Source organism: Notolepis coatsorum (assembly GCF_963971535.1).
Source record: "Notolepis coatsorum genome assembly, chromosome: 16".
Taxonomy (NCBI): Eukaryota; Metazoa; Chordata; class Actinopteri; order Aulopiformes; family Paralepididae; genus Notolepis; species Notolepis coatsorum.
Window position 1 is genome coordinate 78,822,869 of NC_140180.1, and position 25,083 is coordinate 78,847,951.

The following is a 25,083-nucleotide window of genomic DNA, read 5'->3' on the forward strand; positions in this document are numbered from 1 at the left end:
GATCAGTATTGACATTACTAAATGAGATGTCATGCTAATATGTCATGTTCTACAGTAGGACTCACTACTATAATACCTAATAAAACAAGTCATTAGAATAATAGAAGCCTACTTTGCTGGAATGATAGATTTTGCACGTATACAGTATGTGTTTGCGTGTGCGCTGAGGCTGTCTCACTAAGCCGTTTCTCCATGCATGTATTTAGTTCTAGGAATATGAATAAATCAAACTAACAATAAATAATATCATAGAATTTACAATACAAAGCCGTTCGAGAATGCCGAATAAGTACGTAAATCGAGTTCCTTGGTCACTTTTACGTGTGTAAAAGTTGAGGACCATTGTCCTTTAGAACCTTTTGTTGAAAAGCCTAACTGCAGTGTGCAGAGTTGAGTTTCTCAGTCTGTTGGCCTGAAGCTCCACCAGTGTGTTTTGGTGTCTCGGTGTTCTGGTAGTGCAGCTGTGTTGGGGGCAACAGGTCCTGCAGGGGATGCTGTGGTTTCTGCATGTTCCTTATCAGGTGCACAGCAGCCTCCTCCCTCCTGTCTTGAAGTGAGGACGAAGCTTGTGAGGCAATGCCAGCTCTTCTCCTGATGACTTTAACGGCACAAAAAGAAACAACTCAGTAAGAATAACGTGTCTCCAGTGGACACCGCATACATCTGCCCCTCCCTCTCATGGCAGGTATCCTGGAGTTCTTTCACCACCAGCTGAAGGACATCATCGAGTATGCCGAGCTGAAGACAGACGTCTTCCAGAGCCTGAGGGAGGTGGGCAACGCCATCCTGTTCTGTCTGCTCATCGAGCAAGCTCTGGTGAGACGCCACTCCCCTCTACGTTTCCCTATCTTCCCCCTCTTCCTCTCCTCTCTACCTTCTTTCCTTGTGTCAATTGCTTCTCATACGGACATGCCTTCGTGGCCCCCACGTGAGGTGGGGGGACCCCCAGACACCAAGGGCCCCTCCTAACAATGCCTAAACTTATAAAGCTTACAAACAATGAATGACAAATATAACCTACATGCAATTAATAATATTATAAATATCCTTAACACTTGACAGATAAACAGAAAATGTTTCTGATTGCAGAAATCTGTCTGGAGCCCGATGGCAAACGACAGCAACAGCAAGTGTGGTGATATTTCACCGTTTCTCTCGTAATATAAGCGTCCGACATATATCTAAGGCTGTCAATCGATTAAAATATTTAATCTGATTAATCGCATGGTTGTCCATAGTTAACTCGCGATAATCGCAAATGAAACGCATATTTTGTATCTGTTCTAAATCTACCTTAAACGGATCTTTTTCAAGTTTTAATACTCTTATCAACATGAGAGTCGACAAATGTTTGCTTTATGCAGCCATTTAACACAAAACGATGACCCTTATGCATTGCAAATTTGCATCAAATTCAAAACAGAGTGATGCACAAAATTATAATAATAATTTAAAACAATTAATACAGTGTGCATGAAATAATAGGGGACTCAGCTGAGGAATCACACCCCCCCTCTCTCTCACACACACACTCTCCCAGCTCTCTCTCTCTCTCTCTCTCTCTCTCTCTCTCTCTCTCTCTCTCTCTCTCTCTCTCTCTCTCTCTCTCTCTCTCTCTCTCTCTCTAATCAAATTAAATAGTGGCATAACAGATTGTTATTGGAATGAACACAGGCAAGACAAAAAGTGATTAATTGGTGCTAGCTGAAAGCATCAAGCGACGCTATCCATGGTGCTGAATCTTTGATTACTTTGATCAGAGCATTTCTCTGGTCTCTTACTCAGCTTGTTCTCCCTCTCTTTTCGGGTTAAATCAGAATAGATAAAGATATTCAATAACTAAAGCCCTTCTAGGTTGATGCACAGGCCTGCCTCTCTCGCTTTCTCTCACGCTCATCCTCTCTCGTGTGCTCGCTCTTTCTTTTAGTTTCTCACGCCTGCTCGCTCTCTCCCTGCCTTATTCCAATATCAACATTCGGAGAATAACCCCAAACCTCAACCTAACCACCCTAACCCTGTTGGAATTTAATTTACAAAGCATTATATCCATAAATGGCACACGTAACACTTTCCACCCGTGTGCAGTATAGAAGACGAGGCACCATCTTCCCAGAAGAAGCACCTGTCATGTTTTAACAATAAACTGCTATGAGGAAAGAGCTAAAAACCTAACAACGGTGGCCTTAAGATTAGAGAAGCGGGCTTGTGACCAGATTGTCACCAGTTCAATCCCCCTCCGACCGGCATTGAACATAGAAAAGTCAGCTATGCTGCTGTTGAGATCCAACATACTTGCGTGTCTTCACGGCGCTTTCACTCGTGTCACATAAAAGTCGGTTTCACTTTGTGTCGCGTCGAAGTCGGTTTCACTTTGTGTCGCGTCAAAGTCGGTTTCACTTTGTGTCGCGGGTCGAAGTCAGTTTCACTTTGTGTCACGTCGAAGTCGGTTTCACTTTGTGTCGCGTCGAAGTCGGTTTCACTTTGTGTCGCGTCAAAGTCGGTTTCACTTGTGTCGCGTCGAAGTCTGTTTCACTTTGTGTCGCATCAAAGTCGGTTCCACTTTGCAGAGTGTCACTGAAGTCGAGCATTAAAACCCATGCAAGTAAAGCAAGGCTACACTTCTCATCAAGTTCTCTCTGAATGCACTCCAGAGTCAGAGAGCTCCTTCTCTCCCTACCTCAGTTCTCTTCATTAACATGTACGGCTCCTCTGCATGCTCAGTGGGAGGGGCCTGTTAACGTGGCTCCTGTCGTGGGCCTCTTGTGTTTTTAGGTGAAGGTGCCGGTTAGTTTCTGCCACAACGTATTGTCTTGTTTCACAACATGAGTCATGAATAAAGTAAATACATGAATGGGAGCGGAAATAGCCGGGTACCTACTGTAGTCCAAAGTGTCCCTGAATGTTTGATGTTGATCTGTCTGTTTTTCTGAAATACAACTCTATTTTTCATTACACGCTGGCAACGACCACAGGTGGTAAGGATTTAGGTCATTGGTAATGAAAGCACACAGATGCTGAGTTTGTCTTTCTTCTCTCTTTATCTCTCTCTCTCTCTCTCTTGTTGGTTTGGAGCTGCTGTGTTTTTCACTGTCTCACTTTGGGACATAGTTTCACCTCCAAGCAGCCATGGAAGCAAAGGGACTGTCACCATTTTTGTAGATATACTTGCAATTAAAATATTGTTTAGGATCATATCAGTTTACAAATATATAACAAATATATTTTCTACGTTTACATTTACATTTAGTCATTTAGCTGACGCTTTTATCCAAAGCGACTTACACGTTCTGTACGACAAGTCAGCAGGAAGGGTATAACTCTTTCAGCTGAGTAACAATGTTCATCAAAGTGTTGAACTGTGTCGGCTTTAGTACAAAGTAAGTACAATTGAGTGGGATATGGGATATGGTTAATCATGGGGGGGGTGTAGATAAACAATCGTCAGGTAATGCTACTCAGCTTCTGTCTGCGTCCTTGGCTTCCATGGCTGAGGTGATGGCACATTTCTGGTTGGCTGTCGGTACAGTCTTTTAGTAGTCTGCTAAACTCTGCACCTTCGCCTCCATTCTCTCTGCTGCCACTTGGCTCTAGACACGCCTGTCTCACATAACGCTTCTCTGACACGCTCTTTCTAGAATTTCTCTCTCTGACTGCATTGGTGTGTGTGTGTGTGTGTGTGTGTGTGTGTGTGTGTGTGTGTGTGTGTGTGTGTGTGTGTGTGTGTGTGTGTGTGTGTGTGTGTGTGTGTGTGTGTGCATAGTGTGCTGATCTGTGTGTGTGTGTGTGTGTGTGTGTGTGTGTGTGTGTGTGTGTGTGTGTGTGTGTGTGTGTGTGTATGTGTATGTGTGTGTGTGTGTGTGTGTGTGTGTGTGCGTGTGCACGTGCGTGTGCGTGTGTGTGTGTGGTGTAGTGCGTCTTGTACCGATCATTGCATGGCTCTCTCTATCTTCCATTCGTGGTCATTTCGTCCAGGTTTTACGATCTGTCTCACAGTCTCCTATGTTTGATTTGGTCTATGGCTTGTTATTTTCTTGGCTAATAACACAACAACAGCTCACCATCATGTAACTAAATTGGCTAAGCAGGTAAACCATCAGGCTGTTTTTTTTTTATACGTTCACATTAATAAGACACACTACTATATCAAATCAAACCTTGTTTTGGGTGGCAGCATTATGAAATACTGATGCCCTGCCCGTTACATCACTCACATACTCCGGAGGGCACGATACAGTTATTGAGGACTTAATCCAGACTGACATAAGTGCGTTTGAACTGGTCGTAGATCTGACCACTTGGTGTAGAGAAGTACTACTTAAACCGGTGACGAAATATAATCCTGGGAGTGTTGAGCTGCGGTTATGTCATCATAAAAGATTACTTCCTGTAACGCACGTCTCTCTCACACCATGGGCTAGATCCACAAAGAATGGATTGCACGGTGCTAATTGCACCCTTACTTACGATTCATTATGAATTGAAAATGGGGGACCCTGATGTAAACAAGACAAAAGTCTTTCTCTGGTCTGCATTCCCTTAACAATTGTGTGTATTGAGCCATACTGTATTGTACCCATTCTGCAATCTGTTAATAAAATGTTCATTCAATCAATCACCGCGCAGGTCCCCCATTTTCGATTCATAATGAATTGTAAGTAAGGGTGCAAATAGCACCGTGCAATCCATTCTTTGTGGATCTAGCCCACATCTTACATCTCCTATCCTATAGGTGTCCACTAGATGTCCCTGCAGCCAAACGCTAGTTATCTCACCGCCTCATCACGTCTGTCCCTCTACTCGCTCGGTGGTAATGAGGGTGCAGACTGCTGCACTGTAGCACTGATACAACTCTATACAAACATTATCCATTTGAGGCCCAAATGAGGACATTTGAAAAAGGACAGAAAACATAGCGCTGAGTGTGAGTAGATTTTAGACCGTACTTCTTCAAAGCAACATCTGATCACAGCTCTAACTGCATGCTCTCTGTAGACACGTCTGTAGTGCATTCTGGGTGATGGGCTGTTCAAAATGACCTCTCTCTCTCTCTCTCTCTCTCTCTCTCTCTCTCTCTCTCTCTCTCTCTCTCTCTCTCTCTCTCTCTCTCTCTCTCTCTCTCTCTCTCTCTCTCTCTCTCTCTCTCTCTCTGTGTCTCTCTCTCTCTCTCTGTGTCTCTGTCTCTCTCTCCCCCTCACCCCCCCCCCCCCCCCCTATCTCCCTCACCCCCCACCCCCCTCTAGTCCCAGGAGGAGGTGTGTGATCTGCTTCATGCAGCTCCATTCCAGAACATTCTGCCCAGAGTCTACATCAAAGGTACATGAGTGGGTTTGGGACCCAGAGGCTTAAAGGGGCACTTCACCAAATACATTTTTTTTAAAGAAAATAAATCAGGGGTGGGGGTGGTGAACAATCCCTTGAAGATGTGTGTGTGTGTGTGTGTGTGTGTGTGTGTGTGTGTGTGTGTGTGTGTGTGTGTGTGTGTGTGTGTGTGTGTGTGTGTGTGTGTGTGTGTGTGTGTGTGTGTGTGTGTGTGTGTGTGTGTGTGTGTGTGTGTGTGTGTGTGTGCATGTGTGTGTGTGTGTGTCGTGCAGAGGGAGAGCGCCTGGAGGTGAGGATGAAGAGGCTGGAGGCCAAGTATGCCCCTCTACACTTGGTGCCCCTCATCGAGAGGCTGGGAACCCCACAGGTACGTCTCTCCAAGCAGCCCCTCTCCTCTGCTCTCCTCTCCTCTCCTCTGCTCTCACTGCAGATAGTTATGTGTCTGATTATCCTCATACAGTAGACATCCGACCTGATCGTTATCTGTATACAGTAGACATCAGACCTGCTCATTATCATCATACAGTAGACATCAGACCTGATCATTATCTGTATACAGTAGACATCAGACCTGCTCATTATCTGTATACAGTAGACATCAGACCTCCTCATTATCTGTATACAGTAGACACCAGACCTGCTCATTATCTGTATACAGTAGACACCAGACCTGATCATTATCTGTATACAGTAGACATCAGACCTGCTCATTATCTGTATACAGTAGACACCAGACTTGATCATTATCATCATACAGTAGACAGCAGACCTGATCATTATCTGTATACATTAGACATCAGACCTGATCATTATCTGTATACAGTAGACACCAGACCTGATCATTATCTGTATACAGTAGACACCAGACCTTATCATTATCTACTGTATATACAGTAGACACCAGACCTTATCATTATCTACTGTATATACAGTAGACATCAGACCTGCTCATTATCATCATACAGTAGACATCAGACCGGCACATCCAGGATTATCTATCCGTCCATTGATGGGTTATTATTCATTTGATATATTAACAGTCTTGATAAATATTTCTCGAATGCAACATTTGATTTGTATGCCGATGATACTGTGATATACTGCTCTGCGTCTACATCACAGCAGGCTCTCTGTCAACTACAACTTGCTTTTAATATTGTACAATGTACCCTGTGTGACTTAAAACTTGTTTTGAACGCTGACAAAACAAAGTTGATGGTGTTTTCAAATGCTAAATCCAAGCCACTAAACCGTCCTTTTATCGCCACTTTTCAGGGCCTTGAGATTGAGTGTGTATCTCAATATAAGTATCTAGGATTCATAATTGATGATTCTCTTCCTTTTAAGCCTCACACAGCAGCTAGCTAAAAAGCTGAAGTTGAAACTGGGTTTTTATGTTAGGAACAAGGCTTGTTTCTCCTTCGAGGCTAAAAAGAGGCTGGTTGCTGCCACTTTTATGTCTGTGCTGGACTATGGTGATGTTATATATATGCATGCATCCTCGAAATGCTTACACTCACTGGATTATGTCTACCATGGAGCGCTGAGATTTATTACACATTTTAAAGTCCTTACTCACCACTGTAGGTACTTTGTATTCTCGGGTGGGATGGTCTCTGCCCTGTCCACCCGCAGACTCAACCATTGGCATATCCTTATTTATAAGGCTATCCTTGGACTGCTGCCAACTTACCTACAGATGTACATTCTCCAAAAAAGTATGGGCAGTTATGGTCTTCGTTCCCAAGGCTTATTCTTACTAACTGTCCCTCGGGTCCGTACTAAACTGGGAAAAAGGGCGTTCAGATATGCACCTCCCTCCACCTGGAATCAGCTACAAAACCACCTGAACTTGCATGAGCAGGTCTCACTGGTTGCTTTTAAAACCGTTCTAAGCGATATGGAATCCAGCATATCTGGCTGCAGATGGTTTGACTGACTTTAAATGGTTCTGTGAATTGTCCTTGTTTTCTTTTTAAATTGCTATATGTTTTTTTTTTTTTTTTTTTTTATTGTTTTTGTCTGTAAATGTGAAATTGTAACTGTACTGCTGCCTATCTTGGCCAGGACACTCTTGTAAAAGAGATTTTTAATCTCAATGAGACTTTTTCCTGGTTAAATAAAGGTTAAATAAAAATAGAAATTACTCATTACTATTACTATTAGTTCATTACTTTGAATGAATGCTCACTCACACTGTCCCTCTTATATTTATTGCTAGATCGTGTAAACACATTTTTTCATGTAGTTAAGGTAATACTACATTTCCCCTAATACCATAGTATTTTCCTGATTCCACCTCAGTATCACTCCCTGCCCTCCTGACACAGCGGCAGGCTGCCCAGGTGAGGGTCGGCCGGATGTAGCTTGGATGTAGTTTTCAAAATAGTCTTAGTTTGACAGACTATGTTTGTGTAACTACTTTCATTTTGCGAAGTAGCCCTTTGTTAAACTACAGTGTTAGAGTAGTTTCCCCAACACGGATGTCTTGTACATTGAATATTGTAAAATGTAACCTCTTGTACACTGCATATTGTAAAATGTAACCTCTTGTACATTGAATATTGTAAATTGTAACCTCTTGTACACTGAATATTGTAAAATGTAACCTCTTGTACATTGAATATTGTAAAATGTAACCTCTTGTACATTGAATATTGTAAAATGTAACCTCTTGTACATTGAATATTGTAAAATGTAACCTCTTGTACATTGAACATTGTAAAATGTAACCTCTTGTACACTGAATATTGTAAAATGTAGCCTCTTGTACACTGAATATTGTAAAATGTAACCTCTTGTACATTGAATATTGTAAAATGTAACCTCTTGTCTCCATACCTTTGTGTGGTTCTTCTCCAGCAAATCGCCATCGCCCGTGAAGGAGACCTGCTGACCAAAGAGCGCCTCTGCTGCGGCCTTTCCATGTTCGAGGTCATCCTGACGCGCATCCGTAGCTTCCTGCAGGACGCCGTGTGGCGCGGGCCACCGCCCACCAACGGCGTGATGCACGTGGACGAGTGCATGGAGTTCCACCGCCTCTGGAGCGCCATGCAGTTTGTCTACTGCATCCCCGTGGGCACGCACGAGTTCACCGCAGAGTACGTGATGTGGACGCATGTCAGTGTGTGTGTGTGTGCATGGATGTGCGTGTTTGATTGTGTGTTTGTGTGTGTGCATGCATGTGCGTGTTTGATTGTGTGTTTGTGTGTGTGTATGCATGCATGTGCATGTTTGATTGTGTGTTTGTGTGTGTGTATGCATGTGCGTGTTTGATTGTGTGTTTGTGTGTGTGTGTGTATGTATATTAGTGGTGGGACTCGATAAAAAAAATGTATCGAATGAATTAGAGACTTTATAGTTAATTAATCGAAATTAATCACATTTTAATGCGAAAAGCTAAATTGTTCAATTAAAATGGATTTTGGTATACGAGTGAATCAATGAATATACATTATACATACGTTTAAGCAGCACGGACGAACGAATAATGGACTCTGTGAAGCGCTCTGGGTCAGTGAAGAGCGCTATATAAATCCAAGTCATTATTATTATTATTATTATTATTATTAGCTACTACACAGACCAACAGATCAATGCAATTTTTAACAAAGTGTAAAAAACTACAATTTTAGGAATAATATTTATATAGCGCAAAGGACCTTTTGTAAACTCAAGCAGTTTCGAGGTAAAAGTAAAACGCAGTACTTTCAAGTACATTCTAGAACAGTTGACTCTTGATTGACCTCAATTTCTCTTATTTGTTCAGTATTCTGTATGAACAAACCAGACTAAGAAAAAAAGTAATTTGCGATTTATTATACTTCATACTTATAGCATAGTCTGGTCTCCTTTGAAAGGTAACATTCTTCTTACATAATAAAGAAAAATCATGCGATTCAATGCATACATTTTTTTTACTTTTAATTCTTTCTGTAGTTAATTAATCGAAATTAATGCGATAAAGTCCCATCCCTAGTATATATACATGCACGTACATACACACACACACACACACACACACACACACACACACACACACACACACACACACACACACACACACACACACACACACACACACACACACACACACACACACATGTAATCAAATACGCACAAACACAGACTTAATTTATCATTGAAAGGTTGTGTGCATGTATCCCCTCCCTACTTCCCATTTCCCCCACGTGGAATGCACCTGATCTAGTGGCTGAATGTTATCTATAGCACCTTTAAGTCGGAGAGCAGAGGGATTTCATAAATATACTGGCCACAGAGGACTAAATGAATGACTTTAGTCCCATATTTTTTGCAGAAAGCAGAGTGTTGAATTTGTCTGATTGCCTGGCCGTGTGCTGTGTGTCCTCCAGACAGTGCTTTGGGGACGGGCTGAATTGGGCCGGCTGCTCCATCATAGTGCTGTTGGGACAGCAGCGTCGCTTTGACCTCTTCGACTTCTGCTACCACCTGCTCAAAGTCCAAAGACAGGACGGAAAGGATGAGATCATCAAGAACGTGGTGGGTACATAGATTAGAAGAACACATACACACACACACGCACCAGTGTTGCTAGATGTACAATAATTATCGTATTTGTAGGATCATTTTGCCCAATTGTACGATGGGTTTGGCCTTCTGTATGCCTATTATGTTCTATTTGTTATTGGTTATTGGTTATGACTCGCAAACGATAATTTCCCTCAAAACAAACAAAAAAAAACTACAATTTGGAATGAGAATTGTTTTATTTCCCACCTGGCAACGCACGCACGCACGCACGCACGCACGCACGCACGCACGCACGCACGCACGCACGCACACACACACACACACACACACACACACACACACACACACACACACACACACACAGCCAGAGACACACTAACGCCTCACTTTGCGAAGCTACCTGACGACATGATCTGTGGCTTCTTGGTCTCCTGCTGATCCTTTACACATTCTGTATTGAGTATGTATGTATATATATATATATACTGTACTGCATACTGTTAGATTCTGATCAATCTGGCCAGTATCACGTCTTCTTGTGTTATCCTCTCTCCATCCAATTCCTCTGCGTTGTGTAATTTTAATGATCCTGACGTCTCATATACTGGCTGATTCAACCTTATCTCTCCCCGTTAGTGCGATCCGCAAACCATAATAATTCTCCACCTTCGTAAGAATTCGACACTTTGACACAGCGTAATACCTTACAAGGAGAAGCGTTGTTTATTGATATAAACAGAAGCCTCAGCCCAGATGTTATCCGATTGTATTTTCATTGCTATCGTCTCTGCTGTTATTCAGTCCAATAGTGGTCAGGCCTGGTCGTTAGCCAAGACCATCCTCGTGGTAGCCGAAGCTAATGATGATGTTGCATCCCCCCCCCCCCCCCCCTCTCCGTGATGAGAGGAGAGAGTCTCTTCTGGTTTCTTCCCTCTTAGTCTCAGTCAGATCTTAGTCTGGCCCTACCCGGAACCACCGTCAGCTTTATAGGATCTTCGTCATAGCTATGATAGCCCGCCCCTCTTCTGGTTGTCATGCGACGTGCTGTCATGACAACTGCTAATAACCTTTCACACATTTCAAAACGTTTCATTACTGTTTCATTAAGATGAACCCCTCTCTGCCCTGCTCTCTGGGCCCACACTCGCTATCAGCTTGTTGTGTCTTAGATCGGAATTCAAAACATTCTGCGCTGCTAACGCAGCCTGTGCCTGTGAAACCGCTGGTCCACCACCGTCTATATCATCCTGTGATGATAATGGTATTACCCTCTTAAAGCGTCTCTTTATATCAGTTTATAAACCAAATATACATTGAAAAAACACCATTTTCTCTCAATACTGTATGTTCTTATTGTATAAGCAGATAAATAAAATAAAACTAAAAACACATGTGTTTAAAATAAAACTAAAAACACACATAATGTTTAAAATAAAACTATAATAAAAAGCGTCAGCCTTTCACCTGGCGTGCTGAGGATCCTCTCTCTGTGTGCCTCTCCTGCAGCCCCTGAAGAAGATGGCAGATCGCATCAGGAAGTACCAGATCCTCAACAACGAGATCTTCGCCATTCTCAACAAGTACATGAAGGCGGTGGAGACGGACAGCTCCACCGTGGAGCATGTCCGCTGTTTCCAGCCTCCTATACACCAGTCCCTGGCTACCACCTGCTGAGAAGAGCCCTCACACACACAGACACACCCACATGGAAGTGAAGCGGCATCAAACTATAGCATTCCTGGGCAATTACTGTAGAAATGCAGAAATAACCAAATGGGGTTTCCATGGTAACATCACAGGGATACTTTAGTGATTCACTGTCAATTTCTAATACTATGGTGAATCACTATACTATGAATCAGTATTTCTGTGGTATATCTATAGTACGTATGAAAAGGTAATACAGGAATACTATAAGTCACTAGTATTTCTGCAGTACATCTATAGTACGTATGAAAAGGTAATACAGGAATACTATAAGTCACTACAGTATTTCTGTGGTACATCTATAGTAAGTATGAAAAGGTAATACAGGAATACTATAAAATACCACAGTATTTCTCTGGTAAATCTTTATGGTATGTATGAACAAAGCCACAGGAGTGCTATAGGTTTTGACTATAGGTTCATTTTTGTCGGGGCAACACACTCTACATATCTGTGACACACATTCTGCCTCTGGTCATTTATTAGAGTTATAGACGTCCCACAGTGGCGTATTACTGTCCTTCATACAGGCACCACGTCTACCAAGACACGTTGATCCCAACCTGCATTCCGACCAGAGTGGTGGTTGTCTTGGAATTCTTTAAAGGGACACTTCACCAAAAAAAACAATGCTGATTTATTTTGCACATAATCTCACACACATCCAAGAACTCTGAACAGTATTGCACACGTTCATTTAGTTATTGAGAGTAAATGAGTTTGAATATGGCCACCGGTGATGTCATCGGGGACGTAGAATCCTTGTGTTGTGTTAATTACAGCTCAATGAAATGATAAGGTAGCAGTTCCTACAAGACAAGGTATTGCTATTTTTTTCATCTATATCATTTCACCAAACTAAGTGAACGTGTACAAAACTGTTTAGAGTTTTTGGATTATGTGCAAAATAAATCGGCATCGTTTTTTGATGAAGTGCCCCTTCAAGCCATTGTGCCCATAGAACATGTCTGAACACATAAGCCAGACTCCTCAGTCTCTGATTCTCCACAACAAACAACGATGATAAGAGTTTCACGTTCTGTAAGTCCTGGACTAAGGATCTTCCTCAATAGAAATCTCCACTGAAAGCGAGTTTTTAAGTCAAGGACTAGGCTTAATCGGTGTCTTTGAAACTGGCCTCTAGAAGTCCATGAAGTGGGTAAGTCCAGAAGGTGGGAGTGTACTAATAATCACAACTTTTATTTTTATTTTTTCATTATTGTTTTTTTTTTTATCTGTGTGGTTCTTACTCAGACTCATGCATGCCTTCTTATTCGTACAGCTGTACACCTTGTGGACTGGGCAAGTGTCACACATGCCAACACAGAATATTTGTAATTATAGTCGATACCCCCCCCCCCTCCCCTCCCCACACCCACCTTGTTCTTTGGTATCACAACCAGAGTTACAATTAATAAATTGAGCCAACAAGTACAACCTAACTGGAAATAAACAGACTAATAATAAACCCCATAAATAACTCAGTTAATATTTTTTAAGCATATACAGATATGTTGTATTGTGGTGCTATATATAAGAAGTACTTCTTACTTACGGGCACCATTATTGTTGTATTATGAACCCAGAACCATTAAAACCATGCTATATTTCAATCTCTCCGCCTGCACTGGCCATGTTCATAATACAGTGAGTGTTTATAGTGATATATTTTAATTATTCTACTCTCGTCACGGGCCGTCTCCCTGCTGTGAAAGAAAGGAAGACACGCCACTGTTTTTTTGGTTTGGTTTTTATTTATTTTAGCCTCATTTGGTTTTTATTTAGGTACTACTTCCACTGTAAGCTTCACTCTGTTGGAACTATAAGTGAAGTGTTGAGTGTCGTAATCGTTCTTTATTTTTAATTATCGATCATTTAATTTACATCCTTGGTATTACATGCCTCTTCTGCTGACTGAAAACCTCATCAACCTTTTTTCCCTCTATCTTTATTTTGTCTGTTGACATATTCTGTACATCAGTTTAAAACGGTGATATTGTTTACCATTTTGAAACGACACATCTACATCTGTGCAAATTGTGTTTCCTTTTTTCTTTTTTTCTCAGAGGAAAAATACAAAAGAAAACAAACATTAGAAAATACCTCTAGGTTGTAATAAAACAATGCTGTACTAGATGAACCAGTTTGAGTGTAAACGGATATGACAGAATCATCTGACTGTACATTTAAAACTTCTCTCTAAGGGAAGTGTTCCCTTGTTGTTTTAAAAAAACAATTATAATAATAATAATGATAATAATGTCAGTTATGAAGAAAGGGCAGTTTCCTAGATATATTCAGTATTGTTGGACTTTTGCTTTAGATTTAGTGTTATGCAAAATATGCAAATATTGTCCCTGATTTCTGTTTCTTTACAAAGGAAAATCAAATGAGATGTTAAGAAAAGGATCCTTTACCACAAGCCCTACAATTTGTCTACATTTTTTGCTTCATTTTGAATGAAGACGTTTCTTTTGTAATACCTAGTAGTCCTTTTATTATATTTATTCACAGAACTCCAACCCATTGTTCATTTAAGGGTTGATCTGATTCGGGCGGGGGGGGGGGGGGGGGGGGGCAGGGGTAGTGAAGGTACCCAATACATCATCTTCCAACCTTAGCATGGCAAGTGTAATTTATTGTCATCAATGGCTCCATTTGTGACATGAGGTTTTGTTTATGATATTGTTGTACGAGTGACCATGTTTTGAAATACAAAAAAAGGAGAAAAGAATATAAGATGTACAACAATGGTCCTACAAAGGATTTAAAGTTATGTTGTATTTCCATGAAATAAAAATGTCTAAATGAAAGGAGACAGGGTTGTATTTTTCTCATCCAAGGGTCGTTCCCACGTTTTTTTTCACATCAGTTCATCTCCATCACTTGGGCTCACAGACCCATTTGATTAGACCCCCCCCCCACACTGAATATGTTTGCTATAGTTGTACGAAAGAGTGAAACCTGAAAATAAATGTTTAAAAATGAAAGGTGCTATAGATTTATGTAGATAATAAATAATACATCCACAGAGCTTTTAGGAAGATGCAGAATAAACATATTGTTTTTACCAAAGGAAATGTTTTTATTTAATACAAATTTCTATGTTTTTGTGGGTCCAAAATATATGTTATTGTTAACATGTTGCATCCCTCCCTACTTCCCATTTCTCTGAATGGAATGCACCTGATTGAATTTACATGCTGGTGCTCTAGTGTGACATCTAGTGGCTGAATGTTATCTATAGCGCCTTTAAAAATGTTTTTGCTAAGTACCCATAGAACTCCTTCAAAGACCCCTAGGGGTCACTGGACCCTACTGTGGGAACCTTAGATTGAATCCAAAGTCATATTCACTAGTTTGATACATTACAAAGGTTTGAATAGCACCACGTTCGTTTTACAGCATACTGTCACATACCGAATAACCTACCATGCTGAAAAACATCTGTGATAATGAGAGCTGACAGTTTTACAGTCTGATGATGTAAAGCTGATCAGTTTAAAGGAACTGTATGGGAAATGCGTCTTCTCCAGTTTCCTCTCTGTGCGTTCAGTAGACAGCTATCCAGCTGCAAGCTAACCTGAAACACCTCTCCCGAAGTTTTAAGCTAGGCTAGTGTATCTGCTTCCATTAATTAGTGCTAAGCTAGGCTATCTTGCAGATTGTAGCTTTCTATTGAACGCACAGAGGGGAAATTGTTATCCATCTTCGTGTCTGACTTTGAAGAAGACGGAAGGGTAAGCTCATTTCACATAACGTTAACATGTTCCTTTAAATGCTGTGGTCTTGTGAGTTGGAGTTGGTTGAGAAGTATGGCCATTGTGTAGCCCCTTTCGTGAAGTCACGAAAGGGGCTAGCCATTGTGAGGAGTGTGAGCCACTGGATACAACTCAGCCTGTTTCAGTGTCTGTCCACTTTATGCTGAGGAAAGAAGGGTACTATTTGTGGAGACAGCTAGGCTGGGAGTTAAAACCTAATAGGTTTTAAAAGTTAAAACCTTTACTAGAAAAAGGAAGATTATAAACATAATTCATGATGATACAAAGACAGTGGACAAAGAACGATGATGCATTAAAAGCACTAATGGTAATGTCGCTGGACGATTTCAAACAACCTTGTTTTTTACTGGATGTATAGGTCAGAAAAACCCAAATTTGGTGTCAACACCTTCAACAATGTTCAAATAATTAAATAGACACATTTGGTCAACACTTCTACTTGTTTTAAAAGATTAAATTAGATGCAAATATATTGTCATCATACAGCACAAGTAAAGTACAACGAAAATAAGTTTGGCAAATGTAAATGTTGTAGTGCTGAGAGACGGGAGTCTGAGGCGATGTCCTGAAGTTGAAGGTAACTCCTTTAATATTCATCAGCACAACTACAAGATACAATACATTACTAGAAAGCTAAACAGAATGCCTGCCACCGCTTAAATAGGAATGTTAGAGGTTCTAGAATGTTCTACTATGACATCATCACCAACGTTTCAGCATGACTACTATGACATCACGAACGTTCCAGAATGATCGGGCAAACACTAAGGTTCTAGAATGTTCTGCCATGACATCATCACAAACGTTGCAGAATGTTCGGGCGGAACTAATGTTCTAGAATGTTCCTAACAATAGTTCCGTGGGTGAATTATGTACCATTACAATCACTACAATGTAACAGTAAAGTGCAATAGTCATATAAAATGTACAGGTGATTAAACTGGATATGAAATAAGAGTAATAGTGCTAATCAGGTGTATGTGCAGTGTTATATTATTAGTATGTACAGTGATAAACTGAAGTGAGAAGGAAATAGCCTATATATTAAGTAACCATATAAATAGATATGAACTGATTGAGGTGTTGACCTCTTTGACTTGGTTATAAGGCTCCCTTTGAAATGTCTTGCTATGTCTAACCGATGGGAGGCAGCAATGCACCACTAGCCGTACCTAGTCTGCCGGAAATAGAAAGAAGAAGAAAGAGGGCGGGGAGAGAGAGAGAGGGAATTTATCAGAAGCTCATTGGCCAGTTTTTACATTTAAACATGTCCGCGGCGTCGTGTTGTTGTAACGTTACTGCTGTTTGAGGGAACGTCATGTCTTTCTCAAGGGCGCCTGTAAAAAGGTTCAATGAAAGCGTCGGTAAGTAACTAAACAATATCCAGATATGTCTAAATACATTAAGAATAGTATAGACCATAGATATAAAACCGTTTTATATGTATGCTAATGTGATGCTAATGGAGACGGTTTCAGCAAATAAACGTGGGTCATCTTTAGAATGTTATTGTCACTTTGTCAACATTTATATCAACAAGCTATCCACTTTAGCTAACGCTGACTAACAGCTAGAGCTAGCGAATGCCGAGAGGATATTTCATCCTTTTTGCCAGTTAAAGTAACCCATGACAACATATTATTTTGCACATAATCTCACACACTCCACATTATATGACGCCGTGTTGTGTTTGAACTCTCAGGTTGCTCGCCGTCCCCGGGCTCCTACGACGTGAAGCCTGACGAGGTTAAAGGAGCCGCGTCCTTCCACAGATCTGACCGCTTCAGACCCGTCGGGGAGGGTGGGTTCACTCTTACAGCAGCAAGAGCTCATAGTTTAATAAAAACCTAAAGGGAAACTTGGCTATGGACCTTAGACCCTATATTCTCACTATTAATTGAAAATGGGTGACTCTGATGTAAACAAGACAAACTTCTTTCTCTGGTCTGCATCCCCTTAACAATTGTATGTATGTATTGAGTCGTACTGTATTGTACCCATTCTGCAATCTGTTAAATAAAGTTCATTCATTCATTTCATTCACTCAGTCTGTCTACGATGTACTTTCACTGATTGGTCCAGTATTGAGCTACAGTTTCCCTGCAGGCTCTCACTGGGCTACAATAGCAGACAATGGGCAATCGTAAATCATTTGTGAAAACAACAACAAATGTGCTTTTCCAAGATGGGAAATTGTTAGCCCCTTTCGTGACTGTGATGCACGCCAACAGGGTTTGGACAAGTGAATCCACAGTCCCTTGCTCCTCCATAGGAAAGTATCGCAGATACATTTCAAAGGTACTCACAGTTGCACGATTGATGGAAAATTGTATTAACCGATTGCAGAATGGGTACAGTACATCTCAATACATATGTTCGATGCAGAATAGAAGTAACTGAGTTACCTTACAATATACTATGCAATGTACTAATATACAATACTATATAGTGCAAAGCAGAAATGGGATGAGGTACAATTTAGGTACAATTTACATGGGTTGTAGTGCAAATCCTTTACCAATAAATATAAAGTGTGTTTAGGCGTTTTAAAGTGTGGAGAGTGGGTGCTGATTGATTGAAAACGTTATTAACAGATTGCAGAATGGGTACAGTACAGCTCGATACATACAATTGTTAAGGGGATGCAGACCAGAGAAAGACTTTCGTCTTGTTTACGTCAGGGTCCCCCATTTTCAATGCATCATAACATGCATGACATACAGATAGACAGTACTGCTACATATATACATTTATGACATACCAGATTTGCAAATACAGTACTGTTTGTGATACAAAAAGAGTCCAAGCGTGGCGTTGCTAATAAACGTTTAACATTTTTATAAACGTCAAAATGGCTTTAGATGCCTGCAATAAAGCTGTGTTGACCAGTTAAATTTCTTTTTTAATGTTAGCAACGCAATTGCGTTTCTCTGTCCCAAGACCCTCGTGCAACGGTGAAATTTCTCTGCGATACATACAACGAGCGTTTCGCGAAGGACCAGTTCTTCAGTTAATGGGATTTTCCTATAGAGGAGCAAGGGACTGTGGATACACTTGTCCAAACCCTGTTGGCATGCATCAGTCATGAAAGGGCCTAGGAAATTGTCTTCTTACCGGTCTCGGTATGCTCCTGTTGTATCACAATCTGTCTGAACATCTTTACATGTTTTGTGGCCCGCCCCTCTACAGCTAGAGTCCATAAGTTTACAGTGCATAGTGGTCTGCAAAATAGTTGGGAGGGGGATGAATGAATGTGGATGACATTAAGTGGTTGTAGCTATGGCTGTGGGGGTGCTGGAGACATGATCCAGTAGACCTCTATACGCCAGAGTCTCCTCAATAGACCTCTATACGACAGTCTCCTGAATACGGAGAGACTAGTCCCAAGTCGATCTGCACTTTCTCGGCCGAGCTATAGTCATGTTTCCGCACCTACTTCCAAACTCCGACTGCGTCGATTGTTAAACCTAGATTTCTGGAAAAAGATTCGGGCCTATACAAGTCTATTGGATCATGTCTCCCGCACAGCCGTAGCTACAACCACTACTTAATGTCAAGGCTCTCATCCACATACATACATTTTCTCACCCCGCTCTCTCTCCCATGATTTCAGAATACTGGAAGTGTTGCGGTGGTCTATTGTCTGCTATTGTAGCCCAGTGAGAGCCTGCAGGGAAGTTGTAGCTAGCTCAATACTGGACCAATCAGTGAAATGATGGTCTTTGTGTGTCGGATACATGGTAGACTGGACTGTGACTAGGGTCTAAGGCAGGGGTGGGCAATTATTTTTCCCGGGGGGCCGAATGAGCAACTGAAAATATGTTGGGGGGCCGGGCCAAAATTCCAAACTCAATTATGCATAATATAAATTTTATCTCTATATAAAAAGCAGTAAATGGCATTGTTTTGACCCCTGGTAAGAGTGTATGTTATTATTTGGCAATTAAAAGGTGAGGTTAGCTTTCAAAAATATAATTTATTCAAATAGAATTTATTTCCAAAATGATAAACAAAATGTGAAACATTAATAACAAAGGGCATTTTGAGTTTCATATACTATTGAAACAAGGATTTTCTTAGCTTTCTAAAGACATCACATCATCTTATAGCAAAAATAAACAAGACATGTCACTGAACTGTGTAAAGAAAAGTGTCCCAGTTTTGTAGCCTTTTTTACTTTACATGCTTATATTAAACATTTAATGTTTTCAGAACTGTGCAAAAAAAAGAAAAAAAAATATCAAGTGTCCCATTTCACTTGTTATATTTCCACATTTTAGTGTTCTTCAGTTCTTTTTTTTTCATTCAGTGTGAGAAATCCAGTCTCTGTTGAGCTTTAACAAGTCCATCAAAGTCAGGTTGCATGTCTGAGGTGGAGATGCGAAGCAAAGCTGCCAGATGTTCATCAGTGAGAGAGGATCTGTACCTGGACTTGGTAAACGTCATGACTGAGAATGTCTGTTCACATATGTAGGTGGATCCAAAGAGAACCAACATCTTCTGAGCATGTCTCCTAAGCGTATACTGTGCGTGTGAACGTTGACATAAAAAAAAAAAAGTAAAAAAAAAAAAAAATTCAATTTTTTTTTTTTTTTTATTTATTTTTATTTTTTTTTTATTATCATGTAATCTTTCGCGGGCCGGTCAGAATCATCCCGCGGGCCGGCGGGCCGTACAATGCCCAGGTCTGGTCTAAGGCCTAACAAAATTAATAGTTGGTTTCAGGTTGCCGACCGACCCTGCCGATTTAGGTGCGACCCAATATATTTTATGAGTTTTTAGAAAAAATTATTAAAAAAAAAAAAACCCCCCTTTTTTTTTTTTTTTTTTTTTTTTTTTTTTTTTTTTTTTTTTTTAATAAAGTTTCATAGAAATCTTAGTCAAACATTTAGTATTATGGATATTAAACATGCTGGCAGAGTACATGCATCCATGTTGTTGTGAACATTTTAATTAAATAAAGAAATTCCCTATCCATAGTCGCCGTGGGAAAGAATAAAATAAAAAAATAAAATAAAATAAAATAAATTCCCAACCTACCCATGGCCAAACTGACAACCAACCTGAAACCAACTATTAATTTTGTTAGGCCTAAGGTCCAAAATTGCTTAGTTATCCGTTAGGTTACAGTACCTCAATGCAAACCCATGAAACTTGTATCCACCCCCATTGTCCAGCTGCTGCCGCTTCACCTCCATCACCCTCCAGAAGCGTTCCCATGTCACCTATGCGACGGACCTTATCAGTCGATGGCTTTGTAAGTTGGCAATTTAGTTAGTTGGCTATATTGTCTATATATGAGCACTCAATCCTATAATCTCCTATCTGCCCCCGGTTTTGTCATTACACAGGTTGACGGGTTGCATGTGAAGAGACAGAAGTCTGGAATCCCCATGGAAATTAAACAGCTGAGGCTCTTGGAGAAAGAGGTAGCTACACATTGTTCCCCAAGGAATACATTTACATTTAACTGTACGACAACCCTGGCACAAACTAGGTAATTGAGATCAAATTATTATTGTGCCGCGTTGCTCTCATTAGTCTTGTGTTGTCAATGGAGCTGCAGGTCTAAAGACACACGCCAGAAGAAGAAGACTAACGAATCCTCCAGTGTATGCCCATTTATTGAGTTGAGTTGAAAGCCTTTCCTATCCTCCCCTCCAGATCCGCTCTCTGGTGCATCAGCGAGGGCAGCAGGAGCGGCGTGGGCTGGGCCTGGAGGAGGAGCTGAAGAAAGTGGAGTCCAGGCTGCTGGCCGCTGTCGTGGAGAAGACTGGCCTGTCAGCCAGTCTCACCACCTCGCAGAGGCAGTTGGCTGAGCTCAAGAAAGCCAACGAGTTCCTAAAGAACAAGGTTTGCCTAGTTTACTAACGGGAAGGGGTGTAACCGTACATGTAAAACATCAGATGCGTCATGTCATAATGAATTGTCTTCTGGCATGGAACCATATGGCAGCCATCTTACCCGGTCCAGTTCTAAAACTGCATGAATCTTAAGTCGATGAGAAAATCCTATGGACCAAAGTTGACTTGAGGCTCCAGGTATGATGTATGGATTGTATGCAGTTTTGCGATCCAAAAAAACATTGTAGAGATCCAAAGTATTTTATACAAATAACAGCCTCAATAGCTTGCTATAACTAGAAACAAACAAAAAAGGTAAGATATAATGTAACACCTTTTCTACAGATGAGCTAACATAGAAGTACAGTTTAAATGCATTTATTTGCCAAATAATCATTTGTGTAATGATTATAGGTGGTCCATATCTCACTTTCTTAGGTAAACTTAAAGGCCAACTTGCAGGTTGTATTTTTGTTCAATAAACAATGTGACTAGGCCAACGCTGACTTTCATGAAGAGGGGGGAAAAAATTATCGAAATTGACCCAGTTTTAGCATTTTTATCAAACATTGTCGACCAAACCACAACCTCCACGCACATGCATATTTTAATCCATGTTTCATAGCGTGTGTGTCATCTTAATGATGATGTCACACCAGGTACAGGGCAGCAGGGGCTCTGAGAGTCACAGGCAGGTAGTGGCAGGAAGCAAGGAGCCTTCTTGTTACTACTAGCCGAGGAGCTAGTCTCTGTTTCACCTAACACTATTGCTCCGTGATCATAGCCATTCATCTCTAAAGCTAACCACTATTTGTAAAAGCCACAACCACGTTACCATATTTGTAATAATGTAAATCATTGTGTCGTTGTACATATTGTGTGTATATAACGTTAGTAGCTAATGTAGCTTAGCTTGGTAGCCAGCATTCTCGAAACTCCTAACATGGCCCGATTTAAAATGGTTCTCTCCTCTTTGTATACCTTTGTCCTCACAAGTATTCTGCCAGGGAACTTATGGACACGACAATAGTAGTAGTTATAAGGTGTTTGAGCTTGTAACGTTAGTTAGCTAATAGCTATCGTGGTAGCCCGTTTCGTGACTGTGATGCACCGAGTGCTATCCGAGGGGGCTACTATTGTATCAACATGCCGCGATGTGTAGCTTGCTAGCCGGCATGATGCGTGTGCAGTGCTTTGCCCCACAGGTCTGAGAAGAGGACCTGCACATTTTACTCGTTCCCAAAACTCTTTTACATGCACGACAGTAGACATGATGCTAACGTTAGCGGGGTAACGCTAGCCAGAGCCATATAGCCAGCTTGATACTATGACCCGGACGGGGATCAGGCGACAGCCCACAGACCAGTAGCGCTGCTGTACTGAACAACAGGCTGCCTAGTGGTACATATAGTTCTTTTTTTACGACATTAAACACCTTATAACTACCTTGTTTCAACCAGTTGTAGCTGGTCCATCAAAGTCTCCGACGATTAAACCAGTTTGCGTCTTGTAAGGCGTCCATTTGGATCAAGGAAATAGCTTTCTGCACTCGTCAAACTCCATTGTAGTGGATCAGAAGTAGGGAAAGTTACCTGGAGTGACGTCACGGCCCTGCTAGCGTCTGATAAGCTTTTAGATTTGCTCCGTGCATGTTATTCGTGCGTGGACCTTTTTAACCCTTTCTGAGTGGCATTTCCGGCGTCAAATGGAAAAAAATAAATAATGAAATTAGATACCAATGATGTAAACTACCCATAATTGAAGAGTAGGGTTTAACCTGCAAGTTGGCCTTTAATAGTAGACAATTTTGTTTGGAACTAATGATCAGATTTGATAATAGTGGTCAAGATAATGATTTATGAATTGTTTTAAATTGTAATCTTTTTTGAGCTGGAGATTACCTGGATGAAGGGAAATATTTCCAATTATATCTCTCGGCTGTATTTTCTTCAGGTAAACAAAAGTGAAAAATACTTCAAGAAGTTACTTTAAGGGATTAAGTAAATAAAGGTGAATTTGGAATGTTTCTCTCACTGTTGTAGTTTATATCAAGCATTATATTGCTGATGAAACAATACAGAGTTTGATGATTTAGTAATAGTTTACCCAGGTAAGATGGCTGCATTTTTATCTCACTCCCATCACCAACAATGTTTCTATAGTTTTATGTCTCTGGGTGTAACAATCTCATTCCAGAGATTTGATGCATCATCCAACTTGACATTTGGAATGGAATGGTAAAAAAAGTAAAAGGTCTTAAACAAACCATGTGGTGGGACTGATTTCAATATGCAATTTAAACCGACCTTTCACAAATAAACACACATTCACTTAATTAACATTCATTCATATTACAGATCAAGGCAAATGGAGTTATACATGTCTTGAATATATATTTTTTTACACATTCTGACAACTTCTGGTAAATTAAATGTTTAGGCTTGGCTATGTGCAGTATATGAATTAGCAAGCCACTGGTTGTTATCATAACAAGTAGCAGTGTGGCATTGAACCTGTAACTGAGCGAGTGAATGTTTAGGTTTCAGCTGACGCAACGAAGGAGAGAATCAACGCTCTCACAATGGAACTGATGGATGCCAGGAACCAACTGGACGCCAAAGACGAAGTATTTAATTTCCAAACCTTATCTCCACTTGTGACACACTGAGGTTACCCTCATTTACAGCGACAAGCTTACAAAACAAGACAGTTATCTGTAGATTCATACATATAGGCACAACAAATAAGAATAAACTATAAAATCAGTCAATACAGGGGGCGGCTACGTGGCGTAGTGGGCAAGGCGCTTGCCACGAAATCTGGAGACGCTGGGCTTGCCTGTTCGAGCCCAGCGCTCCACATTTGCTTTCAGTTTAGCTGGTCGTCCGTACTAATACACATTGGCCGTATTAGGGGGTGGGAAACTGATGGGTGGGGATCGGGCGTTGTGGACAGCGACTCCTACAGGTCGGTTGGTGCGCCTGCGCAGTAGAATCGGGAAGTGTCGAGGGCAGCGTGAGCCTCCCACGCATTACTCCTCGCCACTGAGAGATCGAGCTGCGCAGGTGAAAAGATGCGACTGCTGTTACCTCAAGTACCGGAGGGGACTTGTGCTATGTATGACTTAGGCTACGTTTAGACGAGCGTTTTGTGAACAGAAACCGCAAAAGTCGTCTTGCGGTTTCACTTTTAATTTTGCGTTTAGACAAGCGTTTTGGGGTGGAATTCTCTGTGCAGACGAGGCTGTAACGACGGAGCACCGCTGTCACACGATTGGCGCATATGTCACATGACGTGCTGTGAAGACCCGCCCTACTCTGCCTCTGATTCGCAGACTGTGGATGGGGAATGTGATTGGACCAAAGCAGAGTCACTCACAGACAGTGGGTCCACTCACGCCGCGGGACAGATTCTTGTGTATTTAACCCTTTCACTGCCACACGACAGCCGGTTGTGTGATAGTAAAGGGTTAACCTTCTGTCGTGTGGCAGTGAAAGGGTTAAAAGTACTGCTATAACGCTACGTTCAGAACACAGAACGGCGCGGGCCAGTCGAGGCACCTGCTGGCCCTGTAATTGGAATGAGTACACTTTAAATCCTTTAACGAGGATCCATTGGAGGGCAAGTCTGGTGCCAGCAGCCGCGGTAATTCCAGCTCCAATAGCGTATCTTAAAACTGGACTGATTCTTGTGTCTTTAAAAGTACTGCCAATGTAGCCTTCAAGTGATCTCCGTTGATATAGTCAGACATACTTGCTTTGTTTACGTCTCGGCTACTGGCGCTTACCTGCTACCTGTGACGTAAGCAGTACGCGCGACCAGAGCCGTGACAACCCTTTCGTCATCGTTTTAACAGATTTATACGGTTTGATAGTTTAGACGAGAGAGCAAAGGTTTTGCGTTTCTAGGAATTCCACCCT

General features: G+C 41.3%; 2 protein-coding genes across 7 annotated transcripts in view; both read left to right on the forward strand.

Annotated features, from left to right (window-relative positions):
* Window positions 1-11,525, forward strand: part of cyfip2 (cytoplasmic FMR1 interacting protein 2) — a gene marked incomplete at its 5' end in the record, with an annotated part of 59,327 nt that extends 47,802 nt beyond the window's left edge. For all 5 annotated transcript variants that reach the window (XM_084332187.1, XM_084332188.1, XM_084332191.1 and 2 more), the window contains 6 exons: window positions 686-816; window positions 5,241-5,313; window positions 5,592-5,686; window positions 8,182-8,420; window positions 9,693-9,840; window positions 11,338-11,525. In XM_084332187.1, the coding sequence (XP_084188313.1) occupies window positions 686-816; window positions 5,241-5,313; window positions 5,592-5,686; window positions 8,182-8,420; window positions 9,693-9,840; window positions 11,338-11,505 (854 nt within the window). In that variant the 3' untranslated portion in view covers window positions 11,506-11,525. The remainder of the gene's footprint in view (window positions 1-685; window positions 817-5,240; window positions 5,314-5,591; window positions 5,687-8,181; window positions 8,421-9,692; window positions 9,841-11,337) is intronic.
* A 5,088-nt stretch (window positions 11,526-16,613) lies between these two features.
* Window positions 16,614-25,083, forward strand: part of LOC311242362 (hyaluronan mediated motility receptor-like) — a 34,698-nt gene continuing 26,228 nt past the window's right edge. For both annotated transcript variants that reach the window (XM_084331313.1, XM_084331314.1), the window contains exons 1-6: window positions 16,614-16,684; window positions 17,023-17,121; window positions 20,498-20,577; window positions 20,672-20,749; window positions 20,985-21,173; window positions 23,703-23,789. In XM_084331313.1, the coding sequence (XP_084187439.1) occupies window positions 16,639-16,684; window positions 17,023-17,121; window positions 20,498-20,577; window positions 20,672-20,749; window positions 20,985-21,173; window positions 23,703-23,789 (579 nt within the window). In that variant the 5' untranslated portion in view covers window positions 16,614-16,638. The remainder of the gene's footprint in view (window positions 16,685-17,022; window positions 17,122-20,497; window positions 20,578-20,671; window positions 20,750-20,984; window positions 21,174-23,702; window positions 23,790-25,083) is intronic.